At 38.4% G+C, this 22,467-nt stretch overlaps 1 protein-coding gene across 8 annotated transcripts in view; it reads left to right on the forward strand.

Annotated features, from left to right (window-relative positions):
- Nucleotides 1–20,898, forward strand: part of FBXL4 (F-box and leucine rich repeat protein 4) — a 61,730-nt gene extending 40,832 nt beyond the window's left edge. For 7 of the 8 annotated variants that reach the window (XM_036316729.1, XM_036316727.1, XM_036316731.1 and 4 more), the window contains 3 exons: nucleotides 15,531–15,602; nucleotides 18,703–19,015; nucleotides 20,675–20,898. In XM_036316729.1, the coding sequence (XP_036172622.1) occupies nucleotides 15,531–15,602; nucleotides 18,703–19,015; nucleotides 20,675–20,838 (549 nt within the window). In that variant the 3' untranslated portion in view covers nucleotides 20,839–20,898. The remainder of the gene's footprint in view (nucleotides 1–15,530; nucleotides 15,603–18,702; nucleotides 19,016–20,674) is intronic. The other variant, XM_036316735.1, reaches the window with a different exon arrangement.
- Nucleotides 20,899–22,467: the final 1,569 nt, after the last annotated feature.

Raw genomic sequence — 22,467 nt, forward strand, 5'->3', positions numbered from 1 at the left:
AAATTTTTTGTCTACTAAAATAAAAACATCACACCTTGCCCTTTCACATAGGCTATTGAGAAGACCAAATTAGGTCAAACATGTAAAAAAACAAACCACTTTATACATTAAATGGATTTGTGTAAATGCAAAAATGATAGTATAGAATTTATTCAGTAAATTTATTCAGTACATTTTTACACAGTTATCCTCACCTCCACAAAGTATTCTTATAGATATTCCTAAATAGGAATATATTTGCTGTCATATGCTAAGAGAGATTTAGGCTTCATTATCTCTTTCACTCTTAGGATTTGTTTCTGGTAAAAGAAATGTTCATTCCTAAATCGTAAACTTCATAATGGGAGGGATCATGTTTGACTGTTTGCTTCTTTACAGCTAGTACATAGAACAGTGTCTGTTATTCACAATAGTGTATAGTAGTAGATATTTAGCAAACGTGTTTTTTTCATTATTAGTTAAGTTATAAGATAAGTTTGTCTTTCTACAGAATAACCACATGTACTAAGCAGATGGGTGGGTGGATCAGCAACTTGAAAAACTTGTAAGAAAATATGTGAACTGTATTTGTTCAGAATTTTTAATCTTAAAAGGCAGTGAAATATAGTTCACTATAGTTTTGTTAATTTACTTCATGAGATCTTTTTCTTTAGATGTGTTTAAGATTACTGAAAAATCATTTTTATTAGAGCAATAACAAATGTCTTAATAAAATATCAAACAAAACAAAATGTCATCACTAGGTACGTTATTTGCAGAATTAGTGGTATTCATTTGTAGAATTTAGGTAGATGCAGAGCAGTAAATACATGCCTAGTAAAGAACAAGGTACTAGTACGTTAAAGAGAGATGTGTGGACTGTTTTTATAAGAAGCCCAATACATGTTAACAATATCACAGGTTTGTACTTGGTTTGAGAATGGTCCATGTTGGAAAAACATTTTAGAAGAAATGACCCTAGAGCTGAGATTTAGGCCTTGTTTACTGTGTGATCCCAGAATAACTAGTGAAATGGGTTGGTAAATAGGGTAGTTTCCTTTTTACTGAATTTGGGGATCTTTTAGGGTTGCATAGGCAACACTTTAGGCAAAAGATGTGAACTTAGAACAGAGAAGAAAACAATGTTTGTACTTAGTTTCTTCTACTGTGACAAGGAAGTAATTATAGTAGCGTTAGATGTATAATCATTGGAAGGACTTTGTTTCAATTCCTTTGGTCCTTTACATCTGTGTTTGCAAGATTCTTATGTATGATAAACATTGATTGCAAGTACTTTAGTCATGCATGATGGTGTATTTTCATGAGAGGAGTGCTGTAAAAATTTAACTCATCAATTAAGACTTTTATGTACTTAAAAGGAAAAGCTTTTATTTTGAAATAATTGACTTAAAAAGTAAAAAAAAAGTTTCATGCAAGAAGTTGCATAAAAAGTAGGTTCCCCTACTATGTTCATTTTTTTTTCCTGAGCCACTTGGAAATAAGTAGAAGATATAATTGTCCTTTACCTGTATGGGGGCATATGTCTGCAACCTACGTGCTCTTAAATACTGTGTTATGGGCTGAATTGTGTTACCCTAATATTCATATACTAGAGGCCTGTTGCACGAAAAGATTCATGCTATAGGCCTTCCCTTCCCCTGGCTGCCGGCACCGGTTTTCCTCCGGCACCCAGGACCCAGGCCTTCACTCCGGCTGGAGCCGCCTTCAGTCTTCGCTGCTCCAGCCGGAGCTGCCTTCAAGCCTTTGTTGCTCCGGCCAGAGCCGTCTTCAGTCTTCGCTCCACTGCTTCGCACCTATGTATGCAAATTAATCGCCATCTTTGTTGGCAGTTAATTTGCATATCTTGCTGATTAGCCGATGGGAGGTGTAGCGAAGGTACGGTTGATTACCATGTTTGTCTATTATTAGATAGGATTGAAGTTTTAACTCCTATTATCTCATAATGTATTGAAGATAGGGTCTTTAAAGAGGTAATTAAGGTTAAGTGAGGTCAATAGTGTAAGCTCTAATTCAATATGACTGGTGTCTTTATAAGAAGAGGAGATCAGGACACAGATACCATACAGGGAAGACCACGTAAAGACACTGAAAGATGGTCAGTTTCAAGGCAAGAAGTGAGGCCTTAGAAGAAGCTCACCCTACTGACACCTTGATCTCAGACTTCTAGCCTTCAGAATTATGAAAAAATTAATGTTGCTTAAGCTACCTAGCCTATGGTACTCTGTTCTATCAGCCCTAGCAAACTATTACAACTTGTAAAGGATGGCATAAGAATAACTTTTTAACATACTGCCTAAAAATTGTCTTTAAGCGAAGTCTTGTGCTTTTACTAAACCAGTAGGGATTAGTGTTAGACATTGGAGCCTGTTTAACTTTTCTTTCTTTGGAAAAAAAATCCGGGGTGGGGGTGAGATGGGACATGACAGGTAACTCAGTAAGATTGTCATTCTGTTGCTTAGCAGCAGACAAGAAAACCAAGAGTGTTTTTTTAAAAGTTGGAGTTATAAATGGAACACCTGCATCTAGTTTTGATTGCCTCACTTCAAGAATGATAGAGCATAAATTGAAAGAATCTGAAGAAGTGAAAAAACTGATTACAGGTATTGTGGGGGACTAGTATATGACAGTAATCCTTACATGTGGTTTAGCAGCTGTTTACTGGCTGGGACAACAGTTTCAAGGACCCTGCTGCCTTCATCTTCATGAACCAGAAGACAACAAAAGTAGTTGATGTTTACTTCTGTTGGCTATCAACACTGCCCTCGTATTTTCTTCTTTCTGTGACAGTTTATTTGGCAGAATGCATATCTATAAATTAAGTAAAAATGCAAACCACCCTGCCTGTTGATGAAAAAAGCACCTGGGCTTTCCTTCGAAAGACATAAACTGTCATAAGTCCTGATTCTGAGTGGGGCAATCTGTGAGGCCACTAAACAGGGAAGAATAAAGACTGAAAGGGGTTGGAGTTCAAATAAGTAAATGAAAACATATTTTTAAACAGAACAAGGAAAAATATTTTTTAAAATAAACATAAGAAATTACGGACTATAAATAGACTAAAATAGCAAGATAAGTAGTTGTGAAAAAGAATGATTAGAAATTTAGAAAATAAGTGGTAGTCATTATAATAAAAAGTAAGTTGATAAATTCTAAATTAGATACAAAAAACTGTTAAGTTGGAAGAGAAGTCTGAGGAATGCACTTAAATTTATAAAAGCCTTGAATATCAGGCACTGCTGTAAGTAGTTTATATCTTATTTTTTTATCTATTGCAGTCTGTCAGTTGCCCCCAAACTTAGTGGTTTAAAAGAAAAACCCATGTTCATGATAGCACACAATTTCTGTAGGTCAGGAGTCTGGGAGTGTTTGCCTGGGCAGTTTTGGCTCAGGCTTCCCAACAGGGTTGCAGCCGTTTATGCCAAGGCTGCAGTCATCTCAGGGCTTGGCTGCACCTGGAGGATCAGCTTCTAAACTCACACATGTGGCTGTTGGCAGAGTTCCTCTTAGAGCTGTTGGCCAGAGGCCTCTGTTTCTCTCTTCGTGGGCCTCCCTTCACCTGCCTGTGTGTTCTCATGGCATGACAGCTGGCTTTTCCTAAATGAGCAACGGGGGAGGGAGCCACAGCCCTCTTATAACTATTAGTTAGAGTTCTCCGGGAATACAGGAATGAGAGGGAGTGTATGTGTGTGTCTTGATTGTAAGGAATTGGCTCATGTGGTTACGGAGGCTGGCCAGCCCCAAGTCCTACACAGTGAGTTGGGAAGCCAGAGACTCATTGTCAGGGGAGACAGTGATGTTGCTCCAGTGTGAAGGCCTACAGACTGAGACCCAGGAAGCTCTGATGTTTCAGTGTGAGTCTGAAATCAGGAGTAAGCCGATGTCCCAATTTAAAGGGAGAATTCTCTGTTACCTGGGGGAGTGTCAGCCTTTTGTTCTATTCAGATCTTTGACTGATTGGATGAGGTCCACCAACATTAGAGAATACTCTGCTTTCCTTGGTATACTGAGTAAACATTAATCTCACCCAAAAACACCCTCACAGAAACGGTCAGAATAGTGTTGGACCAGATATCTGGGAACCCTGTGGCCTAATCAGATCGTTACGTAATATTAGCCATCATAGTAACCTAACATACTGTCACTTCTATGTTTTGTTTGTTAGAAGTATGTCACTAAGTCCATCCCACCCACAAAGGGGGAAGAATTACGTTTCACCTCTGGGAGGAAGAAGTATAGAACAATTTGTGGACAAATTTTTAATACCACTGTAGGCACTGATACTTGGGAGACTCCAAAATTCATTTAATTAGAGTTCCAGAAGAAAAAAATGGAAGAAATGATGGAGAAGCCATATTTGAAGAGAGAATTGTTAAGAATCTTGATTGTTTATGAAAAAAGATGTAAATCTTCAAATAAATGTTCACTTGGGATACCAAACAGGATAAATTAAATAAATTTTTACCTAGACATGTGATGGAATTGCAGAATATAAATGAGAAAGGGACAAGAGCTATCAGAGAGAAAAGACATTACTTACAGAGGAAGATAATTAGACTGACAGTAGACTTCTTATCAAAATAATGGAGGCTGATAGGTAATGGAGCAAAACTTTCAAAATGATGAAAAAAGATAACTGGAATCCATGTTACGCCTGGCTAAACTTTCATTCAAGATTGAGGAGATATATAAAGGCTCAATATATTATTTAACTTTCTGTGATTCAGATTCCTTATCTATAAATAGAATAATGATGTGTACCTTATAGGTTATTTTCTGCCATGTAGACTGATATATCCCAAGTGCCAGAACAGTACTTAACACATAGTAGGCATTCAGTAAATATTTATTACATGAACAGGGTGTTGTGAGGATTAATTTATATAAAGAATCTATAGCACCAATCAGAGAAAGACAAATATCACCTAATCTCACTTATTTGTGGAATTTAATGAACAAAATGAATTGACTAGCAAAATAAGACCTGAGGCAGGGAGGCATACCTTGATGTAGGGGTGGGGGGACGAGGAGCGATAAACCAAATATATTTATATGCACTGCCCATGGACACCGACATTAGGGTGATGAAGCCCTGGGGGCGGGGGGTAGGGGCTGGGCAGAGGAGGATAAAGGGGGGGAAATGGGAGCTCTCTGTAGTACTGTCAGCCATTTAAAGAATATTTTAAGAAAAAGAATTTACAGCAATGCTGACATGTTAATAACTACTCAATATATGTTTGTTGTTAAGATTTTACCACTCATGGATGCTCACTAAAATAACTATTAAAAATAGTTTTCAACAAGAACAATTCAGGAAGAGGGTGTCAGATATAATAAATGATAATGACACAGAAATTGATAAAGTGCCAGTAAATTAAATAATGATCGTGGGGGAAGAAAGAAAAACGAACCTTTCATATTTTTAAAAGATAAACTAAAATATTTTAAGATGATTCTAAAATATGAAAGAGCAAAAGGCTCTTTAGTGTTTTACAGAATGAAGAAAGGGTATTCTCCTTACTAGATTTATAGACTTACTACATGTGGCTGTTGGCAGAGTTCCTCTTAGAGCTGTTGGCCAGAGGCCTCTGTTTCTCTCTTCGTGGGCCTCCCTTCTCCTGCCTGCACGTATAATAATTAAGACTGAAGTGTTAGCGTCGGAAAAGGCAAGTAGACCAGTGAAACACAATGACCCAGAAGTAGACTCACATATACAAGGGAACTTGATATATGACAGAAAGCATCACGAATCAGTGAATAAGATAGACTCTTCAGTAAATTGAACTGGGACAAGAGGTTATTCCTAAGGAGAAAAGCATGAAATTTGGTACCTTACCATGTATAAAAATCAATTTCAGTTGGGTTAAAACCTAAGTGCAAAGAAGAAAAATTTTAAAGTTGTCATTCAAAAAATAATAATAGAAGAATATCCTTCTGTGGGCAAAGAGGGACTTTTTTGAAAAGACAACAGAATACACATGTAAAGATAGATGTGACTATTAAAATTTAAAATTTCATGTCTCAGAAGATTCTATAAACAAAGCAAAAAGACAAGTCTTAGATTTAGGGAATATATTTGTAATGCATGTAACTGACAAAGATTGGTATTCAACATAAAAAAAAGAATTCCTACAAGTCAAGAAGGAAGAAACAACCTAATGCAGCGGTTCTCAACCTGTGGGTCGCAACCCCTTGGCAGTCGAACAACCCTTTCACAGGAGTCGCCTAAGACCATCCTGCATATCAGATATTTACATTACGATTCATAACAGTAGCAACATTACAGTTATGAAGTAGCAACGAAAATAATTTTATGGTTGGATCACATGAGGAACTGTATTTAAAGGGCCAGAAGGTTGAGAACCACTGACCTAACGGAAACATCAGTAAAGAATATGATTAAGGCCCTGACCGGTTTGGCTCAGTGGATAGAGCGTCGGCCTGTGAACTCAAGGGTCCCAGGTTCGATTCCAATCAAGGGCATGTACCTTGGTTGTGGGCACATCCCCAGCAGGGGGTGTGTAGGAGGCAGCTGATCGATGTTTCTAACTCTATCCCTCTCTCTTCTTCTCTGTAAAAAATCAATAAAATATTTTTTTTAAAAAAAGAATATGATTAAGGAATGGCGGGGGGGGGGCGGCGGCGGGGCGGGGTGAGTCAATTGGGGAAAAAGGAGACATACATAAAACTTCAGACATTAAAAAAAATATGCCTACACAGTTTACAGAAGAGGAAATATGACTGGCGCATAAACATGAAAAGATTTTCAAACTCACTAGGAATTATACTAATGCAAATTATACCATTCCATACTCATCAGACAGATAATAGAAAAGAATGAGAAGACTATATGTTGGCAGAAATGTGGGGACCCCACACTCTTACACAGCTGGTGGCGTGTCAATTAATACAATCACTTCAGAGTGCTATTTTGGAAAATCTAATAACATCAGCCATACATAAACCCCTGGAAATTCTTCCTCTAGTATGTGCTCTAGTGAAATACTCTTCTATAAATGCACAGGAAGCACTATAAGAATGTTTATTCTAACATTCTTTGTTATGGTAGAACTTGTAAGCAAACTAAATATTCCTTGAGTGAAAGTGTATGCTGTAGTATATATATATAATTTAATATAAATATATAATAAATATATATATTTAATATATTTTTATTGATTTCAGCGAGGAAGGGAGATGGAGAGATAGAAACATCAATGATGAGAGAGAATCATTGATTGGCTGCCTTCTGCACGCCCCCTACTGGGGATTGAGCCCACAGCCCAGGCATGTGCCCTGATGGAATCAAACCTGGGACCCTTCAGTCCACAGGCCGATGCTCTATCCACTGAGTCAAACCAGCTAGGGCTATGCTGTAATATATTTGCATAATGGAATAGTAGACAATTAAAAAGTCAGAACTAAAGCTGTAAGTTTCAACATGGACAAATCCCTCACAAACACTGTTAAGGAGGATGCAGAAGTACATGCATAATAAAATACCATTTGTATAAAAACCATGGAGAACAATATTATATGCTATTTATGGACACATACTGTATAATAAAATATAATCTCCAGGCATGTTTTTAAACAATGAATCCTGATAAAGGTTACCTCTGAGGAAGTATACGAATGGATGGAGAGATACACAAATAGAGAAAGATAAGCCAAGAAGGCAAAACAGATGTTTGTTTTATGGACTCTATACTTGTCTGTATATTTGAAATTATTTGTAGTAAGTAATTTAAAAATACATTACCAAACAAATTCTATGATAAAGTGTGTGTGTGTTTCTGTTAATTTAAAATTTCTTACAAGAACATATGGAGAACAGACAAAATGGCGACCAGCAGGAAGGTAGGGAGGGAGAGAGTGTGAGAGCGCAAGGAAGTGATAGAGGAGTGTGTGGACGTGTGTGGTGTGTGTGTATGAGCTAGGGACAGTTAGATTCTGCAGGTCTTCTAAGAGGCTGCTAAACCGGGCAGTCTTAGGCAGCGGAGTCCCGCTCCCTGTGCGGACACTCCTGGGCGGCCAGCACAGGCACAGCGACCACGCCATCTTGGGAAACAGAGCTGCTGAAGACTAGGATCCTGGCCTCAGCACCACCCAGTCTGATCTCAGACGCATACCAGGACCCTGCAGCCACTGGGGACAGAGACCTGTGACCACAGCTACAGACCTGCGGACACCAAAAGTTCAGAAATCCCCACGGCAGATCCGTGAGTAACAGAGCCCATCCCCCCTTCCCGCAGGCTTGCGGGCAGCGCCAGAGTAACTATCTGATAGACCCACCCCTTGCCGGGGCCTCAGCGCTCCAGGAACTTTAGCCTGGAAGTGCGCGAGCACCTTGGAACTGATCCCTCGTACGGCCGGGTTCAGGAGTCCTGGGCTGGGAGCAATCGCGTGAACCCCAGGAACTGATCCTACATACACTGCCAGCTTCTGAGCCCTGGGCTGGGAGCAAACGCGCGAACCACAGGAACTGAGCCTACATGCACTGCCGGCTTCTGAGCCCTGGGCTGGGAGCAATTGCACGAACACCGGGAATTTGTCCCGCATATCACAGGCCCAGGGACCCCGATTCTCTGGGCAGGAGGCAGCACCAAGCACCAGTGACTTGACTGTGTTTCTTATCACCTGCGCCTGAGATCCTGATTTCCTGTGCATTCATATTAAGAGCCAGTGTCTCCAATTCCTGGTGCAAGGGCACACAGGGACCCTGATTCTCAAGGCAAGGTCGCGCGAAGCAACAGAGACTCTGATACTGGATTCTTGGGGAACTCTGACTCCTGGCACACGCTAGGGGGCTCTGGTTTTCAACATGCTCCAGGGGGTTCTCTATTTCAGCACGGTGCAGGCAGGGTCCCTGATTCTAAGGGCGCGTACGAGGCCACATTGAGCGCTGACAACACTGACTCTGAGCGAGCCTGGTTCCCACCAACCCACAGCAACCACACATCTTAGTGTCAGAGCTCTTCAGTGACACTAGAGTGGTGGGAGGCTCCCATTGCACACGGCCCAGGCCCACACAACTCGACATTTGAACCATCAGGAGATAATCAGAATGAAGAGACGAAACAACAACCAGAGGAAAGACAATGAGGAATCTCCAAGAAAGGAAATTAATGAAGTTGAAGCATGCAACATGACAGAAAAAGAATTCAGAATAATGGTTGTACAATTCATTCACCGGATGGATGAGAAAATCAACAACCTATGCAAGAATCAGGAAGAAATGAAAAGTGATATAGCTGCAATCAAAAACACCATGGAAAGTTTCAACAGCAGACTAGAAGAAGCAGATGACCGAATTAGTGAATTAGAAGATAAGGCAGAGAAACAAGCTCAATCTGAACAGCAACTGGAGAAAAAAATTAAAAAGCAGGAGGAGAGCCTAAGGGAGCTTCGGGACAACATGAAATGAAGTAACATACGCATAATAGGGCTGCAAGAAGGACAAGAAGAGCAGCAAGGATTAGAAAATCTATTTGAAGAAATAATGTCAGAAAACTTCCCAGATATGGGGAAGAAAAAAGTTACACAAGTACAGAGAGTCCCAGGCAAGATGAACCCCAAAAGACCCACACCAAGACACGTCATAATAGCGATGGCAAATGTACAAGACAAAGAGAGAATCTTAAAGGCTGCAAGAGAGAAACAGAGAGTTACCTACAAAGGATCCCCCATCAGATTATCAAATGATTTCTCAACAGAAACACATCAGGCCAGAAAAGAATGGACAGAAATTTACAAAGTGATGCAAAGCAAAGGACTGAATCCAAGAATATTCTATCCAGCAAGGCTATCATTCAAAATTGAAGGGGAAATAAGAAGCTTCACAGACAAAAAAAGGCTAAGGGAGTTTATCACCACCAAGCCAGCAATGCAAGGAATGCTAAAGGGACTGGTGTAAAAAGAAGAACTAAAAAGCCCAGAAAGAAAACAGCCACAAAAAAAAAAAAAATAGAAATGGCTACAAACAAATACCTTTCAATAATAACTTTAAATGTAAATGGACTAAATGGTCCAATCAAAAGACATCGAGTGGCTGAATGGGTAAAAAAACATGACCCATATATTTGCTGTCTACAAGAGACCCACCTCATTAGAAGGGACTCACACAGACTTAAAGTGAAGGGATGGAAAAATAATCTTTCAGGCAAATGGAAATGAAAAAAAAAAAAAAGCTGGGGTAGCAATACTTATATCAGACAAAATAGACTTCAAAGTGAAGGCCATAACAAGAGATAAGGAAGGCCACTTCATAATACTAAAGGGATCAATACAACAAGAGGATATAACCCTGATAAACATATATGCACCCAATGCAGGAGCACCCACATACATAAGAAAACTCCTGGAAGATATCAGGGGAGAGATCGACAACAATACAATCATAGTAGGGGACTTTAATACACCACTGACATCACTGGATAAATCCGCTAGACAAAAACTCAGCAAAGAAACAGCAATCCTAAATGACTCACTAGATCAGATGGACTTAATTGACATCTTCAGAACACTTCACCCCAAAGCCACAAAATATATGCTCTTCTCAAGTGCTCATGGGACATCTTCAAAAATAGACCACATATTGGGTCACAAACAAAGTCTCCCCAAATTCAAGAAAATTGAAATCATACCAAGCATCTTCTCAGATCACAAGGCCATAATATTAGAAATAAACTATAATAAAAACAACTCAAAATACTCAAACACTTGGAAGCTGAATAGCACATTATTAATTATTGATTGGGTTACCAATGAGATCAAAGAAGAAATTAAAAACATCCTGGAAACTAATGACAATGAAAACACAACAATCCAAAACCTTTGGGATGCAATGAAAGCAGTCCTGAGAGGGAAGTTTATAGCTCTACAGGCCTATCTCAACAAACAAGAAAAAATGGTAATAAATCATCTAAATCTACAGCTCAAAGAATTAGAAAGAGAGCAACAAGAAAACCCCAGAGTGAGCAGAAGGAAGGAGATAATAAAGATTAGAGCAGAAATCAATGACATAGAGACCAAAAAAACAATACAGAAAATCAATGAAACCAAGAGCTGGTTCTTTGAAAGGATAAACAAGATTGACAAACATCTAGCTAGGCTCACCAAGAAGCAAAGAGAAAGGACCCAAATCAACAAAATCAGAAATGACAGAGGTGAAATAACAACAGATCCCACAGAAATACAAATGATTGTTAAAAAATACTATGGACAACTCTACTCCAACAAACTACACAACCTGGAGGAAATGGACATATTCCTAGAAAAATACAGCATTCCAAAACTTAATCAGAAAGAATCTAAAAATCTCAATAGGCCAATCACTATGGAAGAAATTGAAGCAGTCATCAAAAAGCTTCCAGCAAACAAAAGCCCAGGACCAGACGGCTTCACAGGGGAGTTTTGCCAAACATTCAAGGAAGAACTAAAACCTATCCTCCTCAGACTACTACAAAAAATCCAAGAGGAAGGAACACTCCAAGCTCATTCTATGAATCCAGCATCACCCTAATACCAAAACCAGGTAAAGACAGCACAATGAAAGAGAATTACAGGCCAATATCCCTCATGAACATAAATGCCAAAATCCTCAACAAAATCTTAGCAAATCAGATCCAGCAGTACATCAGAAAGATCATACACCATGACCAAGTAGGATTTATCCCAGGGATGCAAGGATGGTACAATATCCGCAAATCAATAAACGTGATACATCACATAAATTGAAAGAAAAAAACCACATAGTCATATCAATTGATGCAGAAAAAGCGTTTGACAAAATTCAACACCCATTTTTGATAAAAACTCTCAGCAAGGTGGGAATTGAAGGATCATACCTCAACATAATAAAAGCCATATATGACAGGCCCACAGCCAACATCATACTCAATGGACAAAAACTAACACCATTTGCCCTACGAACAGGAACAAGATAGGGATGCCCACTCTCACCACTCCTGTTCGAGATAGTACTGGAAGTATTAGCCAATGCAATTAGACAAGAAGAAGAAATAAAAGGCATCCAAATTGGAAAAGAAGAAGTAAAACTGTCCTTATTTGCAGATGACATGATATTATACTTTAAAAACCCTAAAGACTCCATCAATAAACTATTAGACTTAATAAAAGAATTCGGCATTGTAGCAGGATACAAAATTAATGCCAAGAAATCTATGGCATTTCTATACACCAATAGTGAATGTGCAGAAAGAGAGACTAAAAAAACAATCCCATTTACCATCGCACCAAAAAAATTAAGCTACCTAGGAATAAACTTAACTAAAGAGGTAAAAGACCTCTACTCAGAAAACTATAGGACGTTGAAAAAAGAGATAGAGGAAGACATAAAGAGATGGAAGAACATACCATGTTCTTGGTTTGGTAGAATCAACATCATTAAAATGTCCATACTGCCCAAAGCAACCTATAAATTCAACGCACTTCCCATTAAAATACCAATGGCATATTTCACAGACCTAGAACGTACTCTCCAAAAATTCATCTGGAATAAAGAACTACCCTGAATAGCTGCAGTGATCCTGAGAAAGAACAAAGTAGGTGGGATCTCAATACCAGATATCAAGCTGTATTACAAAGCCACTGTTCTCAAAACTGCCTGGTACTGGCACAAGAACAGACATATAGATCAATGGAATAGAATAGAGAGCCCAGAAATCAGCCCCAACCAATACGCTCAATTAATATTTGACAAAGGAGGCAAGAACATACAATGGAGTCAAGATAGTCTCTTCAATAAATGGTGTTGGGAAAATTGGACAGATACATGCAAGAAAATGAAACTAGACAACCAACTTACACCATACACAAAAATAAACTCAAAATGGATAAAGGACTTAAATATACGACAGGAAACCATACAAATACTAGAAGAATCCAAAGGCAACAAAATCTCAGACATATGCCAAAGCAATTTCTTCACCGATACAGCTCCTAGGGCAATGGAAACTGAAGAGAAAATAAACAAATGGGACTACATCAAAATAAAAAGCTTCTGCACAGCAAAAGAAACCATCAACAAAACAACAAGAAAACCCAATGTGTGGGAAAACATATTTGCCAATGTCATATCTGATAAGGGCCTAATCTCCAAAATTTTTAGGGAACTCATACAACTTAACAAAAGGAAGATAAACAATCCAATCAAAAAATGGGCGAAGGATCTAAATAGACACCTTTCAAAAGAGGACATTCAGAAAGCCAAGAGACATATGAAAACATGCTCAAAGTCACTAATCATCCGAGAGATGCAAATCAAAACAACAATGAGGTACCATCTCACACCTGTCAGACTGGCTATCATCAACAAATCAACAAACGACAAGTGCTAGAGAGGATGTGGAGAAAAAGGAACACTTGTGCACTGCTGGTGGGAATGCAGACTGGTGCAGCCACTATGGAAGACAGTATGGAGTTTCCTAAAAAAACTACACATGGAACTCCCATTTGACCCTGTGATCCCACTTCTAGGAATATATCCCAAGAAACCAGAAACACCACTCAGAAGGATATATGCACCCCTATGTTCATAGCAGCACAATTCACCATAGCTAAGATCTGGAAACAGCTTAAGTGCCCATCAGTAGATGAATGGATTAGAAAACTGTGGTACATCTACACGATGGAATACTATGCTGCTCTAAAAAGGAAGGAACTCTTACCATTTGCACCGGCATGGATGGAACTGGAGAGCATTATGCTAAGTGAAATAAGCCAGTCAATGAAGGAAAAATACCACATGATCTCACTCATTTCTGGATAATAAAGACCATTATAAACTTATGAACAAAAATAGATACAGAGGCAGAGCTGCCTCGAACAGACTGTCAAACTACAGCAGGAAGGCCGGGGAGGGTGGGAGGGCAGGAGGGGGGTGGGTAAGAGATCAACCAAAGGACTTGTATGCATGCATATAAGCATAACCAATGGACATAAGACACTGGGGGGTAGGGGAGGCCCGGGGATTGTCAAGGGCGGGGGGGGGGGGGGGAGGAGACATATGTAATACTCTTTGTAATACTTTAAGCAATATATATATATATATATATATATATATATATATATATATATATATGGAATCTTCCCTAAAAATTCTCTAATATATTCTGGATCTTGCTCATGGGAAAATCTTACAAATCATCTTGTTGTAAGGATCTGATACTTTAATAAAAACAAACCATGTCATTTCCCCATCTATTAATAAGTTAAAATAGTTAAGTATTATGGAGAATCTGAACATTAACTTATCTTCATATATCTCTTCTAATGCCAACATTCTGAGAGCTACATGGGATTGCCTTTTATGTTATAAGTTGTATTAAAACTTAAGCATGAAATCAATATAAACTTTTTTCTTAAATTTAAAGAAACACCCAATAGTGAACCGGTCTTAAGTCTAGTATCTCTCTAGGGCCGATTATAACTAGGATTATTTTATTTTTGCCTTACGTTTATTTTATCTGAAATATTTCATTACTTTATTTTCTTATTGAGAATCTTATCTGGGTTTGAACAGATGTTTTGTATTGTCATTGACATATTTGTCAACCTCTCCCTAACTAATATTGTTCAGATTCTGGACACTTGCAACAGATTAAACATAGGTTTTATAGTATCTTAACTTTCTTAGATATGTTTTAGTTCAAATACGTAGAAAGAAATTTTGCCACAAAGTTGGAATAGCCTTTTCCTTCATTTAGAATATAAAAATTAGAAATTTGAATGTTCTGCATTTTTTTTTACAAGTTTTCATGGCAGACATGTCATCAAATGAAGTTATGACTTTAGAAATATTTTAGTTAGCAGGATTATGTCACAACCTAGCATTTCTTTGGCTTTCTTGAGTGATGAGAGCGTTTCATTGCATTGCACAGGATAGATGGGCTGAAATGGCAGGAACATAACTAGAAAGTGCACATTATATATGTTTCAGTCAGCATGTTGCTAGTGACAGGTGTTCAATGGTTGTTGGGATCCTTGTCAGCGGAGAGAATCCTTTGACATTAAAGTCACCAGCTCATTCCTGATTTCGGGCAACTCTATTGGCAGTTCCATCAGGCTGCTGCTGATCGGTGAATGTCAGAGCTGCCACTGTTGCTCAGAGTGTCACCAGCCCACTGTGGTGTTTTTTTTTATTTGTTTGTTTTTGGAGGGGGAGGTTGTTTAGCTTGTCTTGTTGTTCAGCCTTAACCAGATTTTCAAATTGCTTACGTTTGGGAAATAAAATGAGAGGTCATGGGGAATATAGGTATCTTTAGGGCATGCAAAACCACATGCAAAGTGACAACTTACTTGGAGACTGGTAATGATTACCTTGACTCCCAGCCAATCAATGGTGGGAGCACCTGGGGACTCATTAAATGGCATTTGTGGTGTCTGTAACCTGGATTTTGAGCTCTGTTTCAGGAGAAGTAGTGACAGCCTTTAATGTCTAATTGACCTCTTCTCTTTGTTTCACTTTCTTTCACTTTCTGTGTTTGCTTCTGATGTGGTCCCTGGGGCAGCAAACAGCCCTGCTCAGCATTTTGAACTTCTGCTCAGAGCTTCAACACCTCAGTTTGGGTAGTTGTGTAATGGTAAGTATTTGAAAATTCGTTATTCTCAGTTGCTCATTCTCTTTTTTTCCCTTCAGTGAATTTTTTCTTGACTCATCCCACCCCACCCCCACCCACAGCTTTTCTGATTTACAGTTGAACCCCACTTTCAAACATTTTTCTTTAAGTGGAGAGTATATCTTTGAAATGTTGACATTATTTAGCCATGAGAGCAAGAAGAGAAGTATAGTGTGGCAGAAGAGTTTGGTTCTGCCTCAAGTGAGATGTAGACAAGTTATCTACTTCTCTGGTTTCTTTATAAAATAAGTGATCAATCATACTCAGATGTCAGTAGTTGAGTGAGTTTTTTACAAAGCTTAATTAATTTTTTAAGTTCTGAGATTATTTCTGGAAATGTTGATGATAGTAGATAGGTTTATTTTGTGTTTTGTTTGTTTGTTTTACAAGCCTTACTGGGTGAGATAAAAAGGTGGATATTCTGTGTTAGAACTCAGGAATTTTATTATTATTATTATTATTATTATTATTATTTTACTGGTCCATGAAATCCAGAAGCCTAGGGACTGTATGACTAGATAGTCTCTACAGTCCTTCCAGATTTAAAATTAGTACTTTAGGGGTCATTGAAAGAGCTCATGGGATGAGTTAAGTCTTTTTCATCTAAATTACGTGACTTATAAATAATATTGACACTCAAGGGACTATAGAATTCTTCATTATGTGTGTGTGTCGTGCATGTGTGCTCACATTTCCAGGAAATGCATCTCCCAGTATAGTTGTAAGCAGTCCATTCCTCTTCAAGGCAGATTTAGAGGATCCCCAACTATTTCAGTTTTGCATCCACTTATTAGGAAGATCAGAATAAGCAGGATGATTGCAAGATTCCAGAGAGGTTCCTAGACTTGGAATCAACAGGGACAGTCACTGACCAGAAAATAGATCCCATTGAACATCTTTTAGAGCTCAGCAGTGGCTTCAGAGATGCCTCAAGGTTTGGCAAGGTAGGCTGGAGAGGCCAATTAAAATGACATATTAGTCTCCATGTCCCTGTAGTTTTAAATTCTGGTGGTTAGGCCTGATTAAAGTCTAACTATGGGCTCAGGCCCACCCTGGTCTCTGGATACGGTGTTGTGAGCCCACTAATTCAGCATTAGATTTTCCTTCTATTAATATGTAATACACTATGGTAAATGCTCTTTTAGAAAAATAAGCTACTTTTAATTTAAAGTATGTAATCTCTAATAAAATATTGTTACCATTGATATTTATTGTCAGGAAAGTAAATATTAAGGACTTGACATTAAAGTTCAGAAATAATGCTAATATTGCTACTACCATCCTAATCAAAATATTTCATGCCTGCCATAGTTCTTACTTCACAGCAGGTCCAGAGTTTACCAGGACAACAACAGAGATAACTCTTTGTTGATACTTTAATACTATGTTTATCTCAGTTTCTTTTCTGTCAGTTTACCAAAAGGTTAGCTTGCTATTTTATTTCTGACTATCAAAATAATAGCAATCAGAATCATGGGTTTCAGAAAGTTTTGAATGTTTCTTTCTAAAGAAGCAAATTGGCTGCACTACAGGTCTCTGTTATTCAGGTACACTCACTGATGTGAGTAGTTATATCCTCCCCAATCTGTTTCTCAGGGCTTCTACCTGACTCTACCATATGCAGTTGCTAAAGACCAGAGACTATCACCACTATATCTAGTCCATAAGCCTTAGGTTCTGACTCAAAATATAGCCCCAAATCTGTCTACTTCTCCAGTTCCTCTGTTACTTCCTTAACCCAAACCCCTGTCATCTCTCCTCTAAGCTAGTGCAGGCTTTTTCAGCGGGCCTCCTCCCCCATTCTTACCCACCATAGGCTCTCTTTCAGATAGAATAAAGAGGGATTTTTGTTTGTTTTCATTTAAATCACATTTGTTTCTAACCCTCCATTGATTTCCTTAGCACTTAAAATAAAAGTCAAATGCCTTCATGGCCTAATGGCCTGGCCCCAGCATAACTCTCTGCCCTCCCAGCCTGTCCTGTCCTGCACTCCCCAGGCCCATGCTGATCTCATTCCTGTCCCTGGAATGCACTGCGCTCACCCTGGAGATCACAGCAGCACCTCGCCCTCCCTCAGCTCACTCCTGACTCTCCGATTGCTCTCACACCCCCCTCTTTACTACCTTCATGCCACTTACCGCTCTCTGAGTTTATTTTGCTCATTATTTGTATGTCTTTCCTAAAAATGTGAACACAGTGTTTGTTGGCTCACTGTTGTTCCTAGCATCTGGAGTGGTGCTGGCGAGTAGTAATGGAGAATATGACTAACAAATAAACAAAAGGAAATTATCTGAGTGTTTGTTATTTTGTTTCCTTTTGACTTCTGGTGACAATTTTGATACCTGATTACAAAATCAAATGAACCTCTTAAAATTTAAGCACCTATTTAAAGAAACAGTATTAAAACATGTAAAGCCCATGAACTTAAATGTTTAATCCTTGGTTAGTAAAGGCTTATCCTGTGACCTTGAGCCAAATCATAGGATACCTCCTATAAATGACAGTAATGAACATACATAATCTAAATTTTTTTGTGTGTTGTATATTCAGTCCCCAAATGTCTACTTTCACCCAAAACTAATATCCTTATTAGTACTAACAACCTATTCACATACTGTTTTAGAGCCTAGTAAAGTGTACACCTTTATCAGGGAGATCTTATCTATCTCCCAAAGTTGATTAATTATATCTAAAATATAAGAAGCTAGACCTTGTCAGTGAGTAGCAGCAGCAAGATCAAACTGGGAGGCATACAGGAGCAGCTCAGAATCGTCAGGTTCTTCATGAGAGACTGAGGATTTCAGACTGCTTTGGGATTTCATTCATTAACGTCCTCTGTCTGGAGTTCTGTTAAATAGATGTTTAAGTAAGTGATTACTCTTGCTGTCTTATGAAACAGTGGCAGGTCTGTGAGATGAGTGGGCAGATCTATATTAATGAGAATGTGGGTATGTTTACATGGAAGCAAACAACAGGGGATGATTAAGAATGTTTTAACTTGCTCTCTAAACTGTTTGTATTTCTGAGCATAATATGTAAAAGATGGGAATTATTTGACTTCCAGATTGAAGACTATGATGTGATCGCCAGCATGATAGGGGCCAAGTGTAAAAAACTGCGCACCCTGGATCTGTGGCGTTGCAAGAACATCACTGAGAATGGGATAGCAGAGCTGGCATCTGGGTGTCCGCTCCTGGAGGAACTTGACCTCGGTTGGTGTCCTACTCTGCAGAGCAGCACCGGGTGCTTTGCCAAACTGGCACGCCACCTCCCAAACTTGCAAAAACTCTTTCTTACGGCCAACAGGTCTGTGTGTGACACAGACATTGAGGAACTGGCATGTAATTGTACCAGATTACGGCAACTGGACATACTAGGTAAGGATGCAGTATATCAGTTTGTTTTAAAGCCTTGACATTAGAGCTGATCTCAGACATTTTACAAAAAAAGAACACACACCAAAAAACATAAAACTTGGATACAATAAAAATTTTGTCCTGATAAGACTACTTGGTTTGATAGGAAGTGCTTTGGAAACCTAGGATGGGGACCCTAGCCTAGTTACATCTTCACTCCAACTTCCTGCCCTGGCATTCTCTTAGGAACTTCTAAGGAACTTCTAACTTATCAGGAAACTCAGATTGTAATGACCAAGACTGGCAAAGATAAAATAATCATGATCCTAGGTAAAAACAAAACAAAACCAAAAACCACATAGCCAAGTGTTTTAGTTGACGTTCTCTGGTCTTACATAACAGAAACCTACTCAAGGTAACTTAAGCATAAGAAAAAAAAATATTATGAAGATACAGGTGTCTCCCTCAGATCCCATCTCCCTCAGAATCATGCAATGGTAAGTCCAGCATCAGTAGGAGCTAGCTATGATCCATCCTCAGGAGGGACTGGAAAACCATCAAAAAGCAAAGAAGCTATTTTCTGTTTTCCCTTCCTTGTTCCTGCCCCCTATCCCTGCCTCTGCAGCTGTATACTCGCAGTCTTTATGTCTGGTTCTCTCTTTGGTTTGCCTTGTTTTTCATCATGCATGTTATCTCTGCTTCTCTAAGTAGACATGGCCAAATATAACAGACCCAACCCAGTTCTCCATGTCTTTAGTTTGAAGGATATATGGACACTGAAGGCTTTACTGAATTCCAATGATAAATTTTCAGGAGAATCTGTATTGCTTTGGTGAGGGGCCAGTCACAGCCTGGGTAGCAGTTGTAGTTACAGCTTCCACAGCTCATGTCAGGGAGGGGAGGAGAAAGGAGTTCTCAGAAAAAAGTCATGGGTTAACATTTCAGAAACTTTAATCCCCATCCCAGTAGATGTATTATGTAATACAATTGTGATATTTCTCCCCTAGTAAAGCTGTAGTTAAAGAAAGGTATGTTCCAACAGATGACATCTTATAGCCTAGTGATAATTTAGCTTCCATCTGAATATCCCATAATTACTTCAAATTTAACATGGGCTAACTAGTACTCATCATCCATCATCTATCTTCCAGTACTGCCATTTTACACCCACCACTTGCCATAAACTTATCAAGTTGTGTTGTGGTTAATAGCCTTCAACCCTGGTCACTGAGTTTCTTGAGTCTCCAGTGCTTGAAACAAGTTTCTACAGGGTAGTTATTCAGTAATTGTATTGCATGGAATTAGAGGTTGAATCTAATTAGAGGTTGTAAGCATAGCTGCCATGGATTAAGAAAAAGAGATTCAAATGGTTTTGAACTGGGGTGACAGAAATAGGAAAGTCTGGAGGAGCTGATTAGAAGGGGCAGGAGGTGGGAATGAAGATAATGGGTAAAGTATTGACAGGAGATGCCAAATTGGCTGGGAAAATTCAGTGCATATTTGTTTACAGGACTATAATTCTTCTAAGAAATGAAGTCTTTTAAGAAATGCTTTTAATTTTTAAAAGGCAATTTATTTGAAGTGTATTTTAAACAATCAGTAATAAAGGGACTCTTTATTAGAACATTATATAAATATTCTATTTAAAGTATTTTATGTGGTTTTGTTTTTTTTTAACAGGAACAAGAATGGTAAGTCCGATGTCCCTAAGAAAACTCCTGGAATCATGCAAAGATCTTTCTCTACTTGATGTGTCCTTCTGCTCTCAAATTGACAATAGAGCTGTGCTCGAGTTCAATGGGAGCTTTCCAAACGTGTTCATAAAAAAGAGCTTTACTCAGTGACTTAATGTATGTTCTATAATAAAATCAGTGTGCTTTTGTGGGGTTATATGTTAGAATTGACTTTGTTTTGTGTTGTGTGGTTTTTATAGTGGTGGAAATGTCTTAACCCATTAAGACATTTGTAGGTTTTAAAGAAAAATATGAAATATTATGAAATACAGATAGGTATTGCCAAATACATATGTTAATTCATGAGAAGAATATGATTCTCATTTAGCATATTTATCACTTGGAAGGCATTGATGGAATTCTATTACATTCCTTCTTCTCCTGATAATTTTCTTTTAGCATGTTATTACATTGCAGATTAATCACTTCCAATTGAATGTTAGGTGGAGGCTCCTCAATTGCACAACTGAATGGTTATTGGGAAATAGAAATTTCCTTTATACTTGCATCAAGGTCCAAAAAAATCCACTTGGACCTATAGTTTGAGCTTAGAAAATCTGTTGCAGATTTATGTGAAAACAGAGAGCTCGCTTATTATCTCACCTTTTGATAAGATAAGCTTGATGTTACTTCATAATTCAAATAATGTAGATGTCATCAGAATTGCATAAGTATGTTTCCTATATAAACACTGTTTAACTCCACTCCCAGAGCTTTCCATTCAGTAGAATCTGCGATTCTAATAAGTAGTCAGACAGGTGTGGCTGCTGGTGGTGGTGGTCTGAGGGCTCCCTTTTGAGAATCACAGTTCTAGAACTTTCCTTGAGTCTGGAGACTCCTTGAATCCTAGTGAATCCCACATACAGTGGGGATAACTGTTCTCATTATGCTGAACTGGTTAAATAATTTTGGGTTGAATTCATAAAAAAGCATTTGTCAAGTCTGCAACAAAAGCTAAATTCCAAAGCCCTTTAGTGTTTCAGAATGGGGATGCCCCCGGTTCATCCCTTGACCGGAATCGAACCTAGGACCATTCAGTCCGCAGGCCGACGCTCTATCCACTGAGCCAAACCGGTTTCGGCGAGGGTGTTTCTTCTTCAGAAAAATTTCAATATCAGCTCTGAGCTCAAAAACAGTAAAACTACCACTGCTAAGCCAGCAAATTGCTAGATGACAATACTAGTTCAGTAACAAAAGATTGAGTCAGATATATTCCACAAAGTACCTGCTGATGAATAATACATAAATAACCATGGATTTTAATACTTTATATTTTTACAAGCTTTGTAAATTTGACCAACTAAGTCTTCTTTTTGCTCCACACATATTTTTACCATCACCAGTTCTAACACATCTTAGCAAGTTCTTCAGATTGTCCTGAAATCAGGTTTTCTTAACTTCTTAGAAAATATTCTTGCCTTTAATTATTCCACACATAGTACTCATGGACACTAACTCTTCAGACACTTCAACCTTGGCATTGATTTATCAAATAAACAACAATAACTAGGCAGTATCAGTAACATCTTTGATTCATCAAGAACCATGGGAAACCACTCAGAATCATTTGATTTGCCTTGTTTGTTTTTATTGACTACATTGATGTTCCCAATGTTCTCAATTCTTTCAAGCAACTGTTCTTGACAAACAGCTAATAGTCTTAAGCAAGTTTATTTTGGATACATCTCTTCAGCTGATGAATCAAAAATAATGTAATGAACTCACTGTTGGTGAAAAGGC

The sequence above is a fragment of the Myotis myotis genome, unplaced genomic scaffold, assembly GCF_014108235.1.
Source record: "Myotis myotis isolate mMyoMyo1 unplaced genomic scaffold, mMyoMyo1.p scaffold_m19_p_7, whole genome shotgun sequence".
Taxonomy (NCBI): domain Eukaryota; kingdom Metazoa; phylum Chordata; class Mammalia; order Chiroptera; family Vespertilionidae; genus Myotis; species Myotis myotis.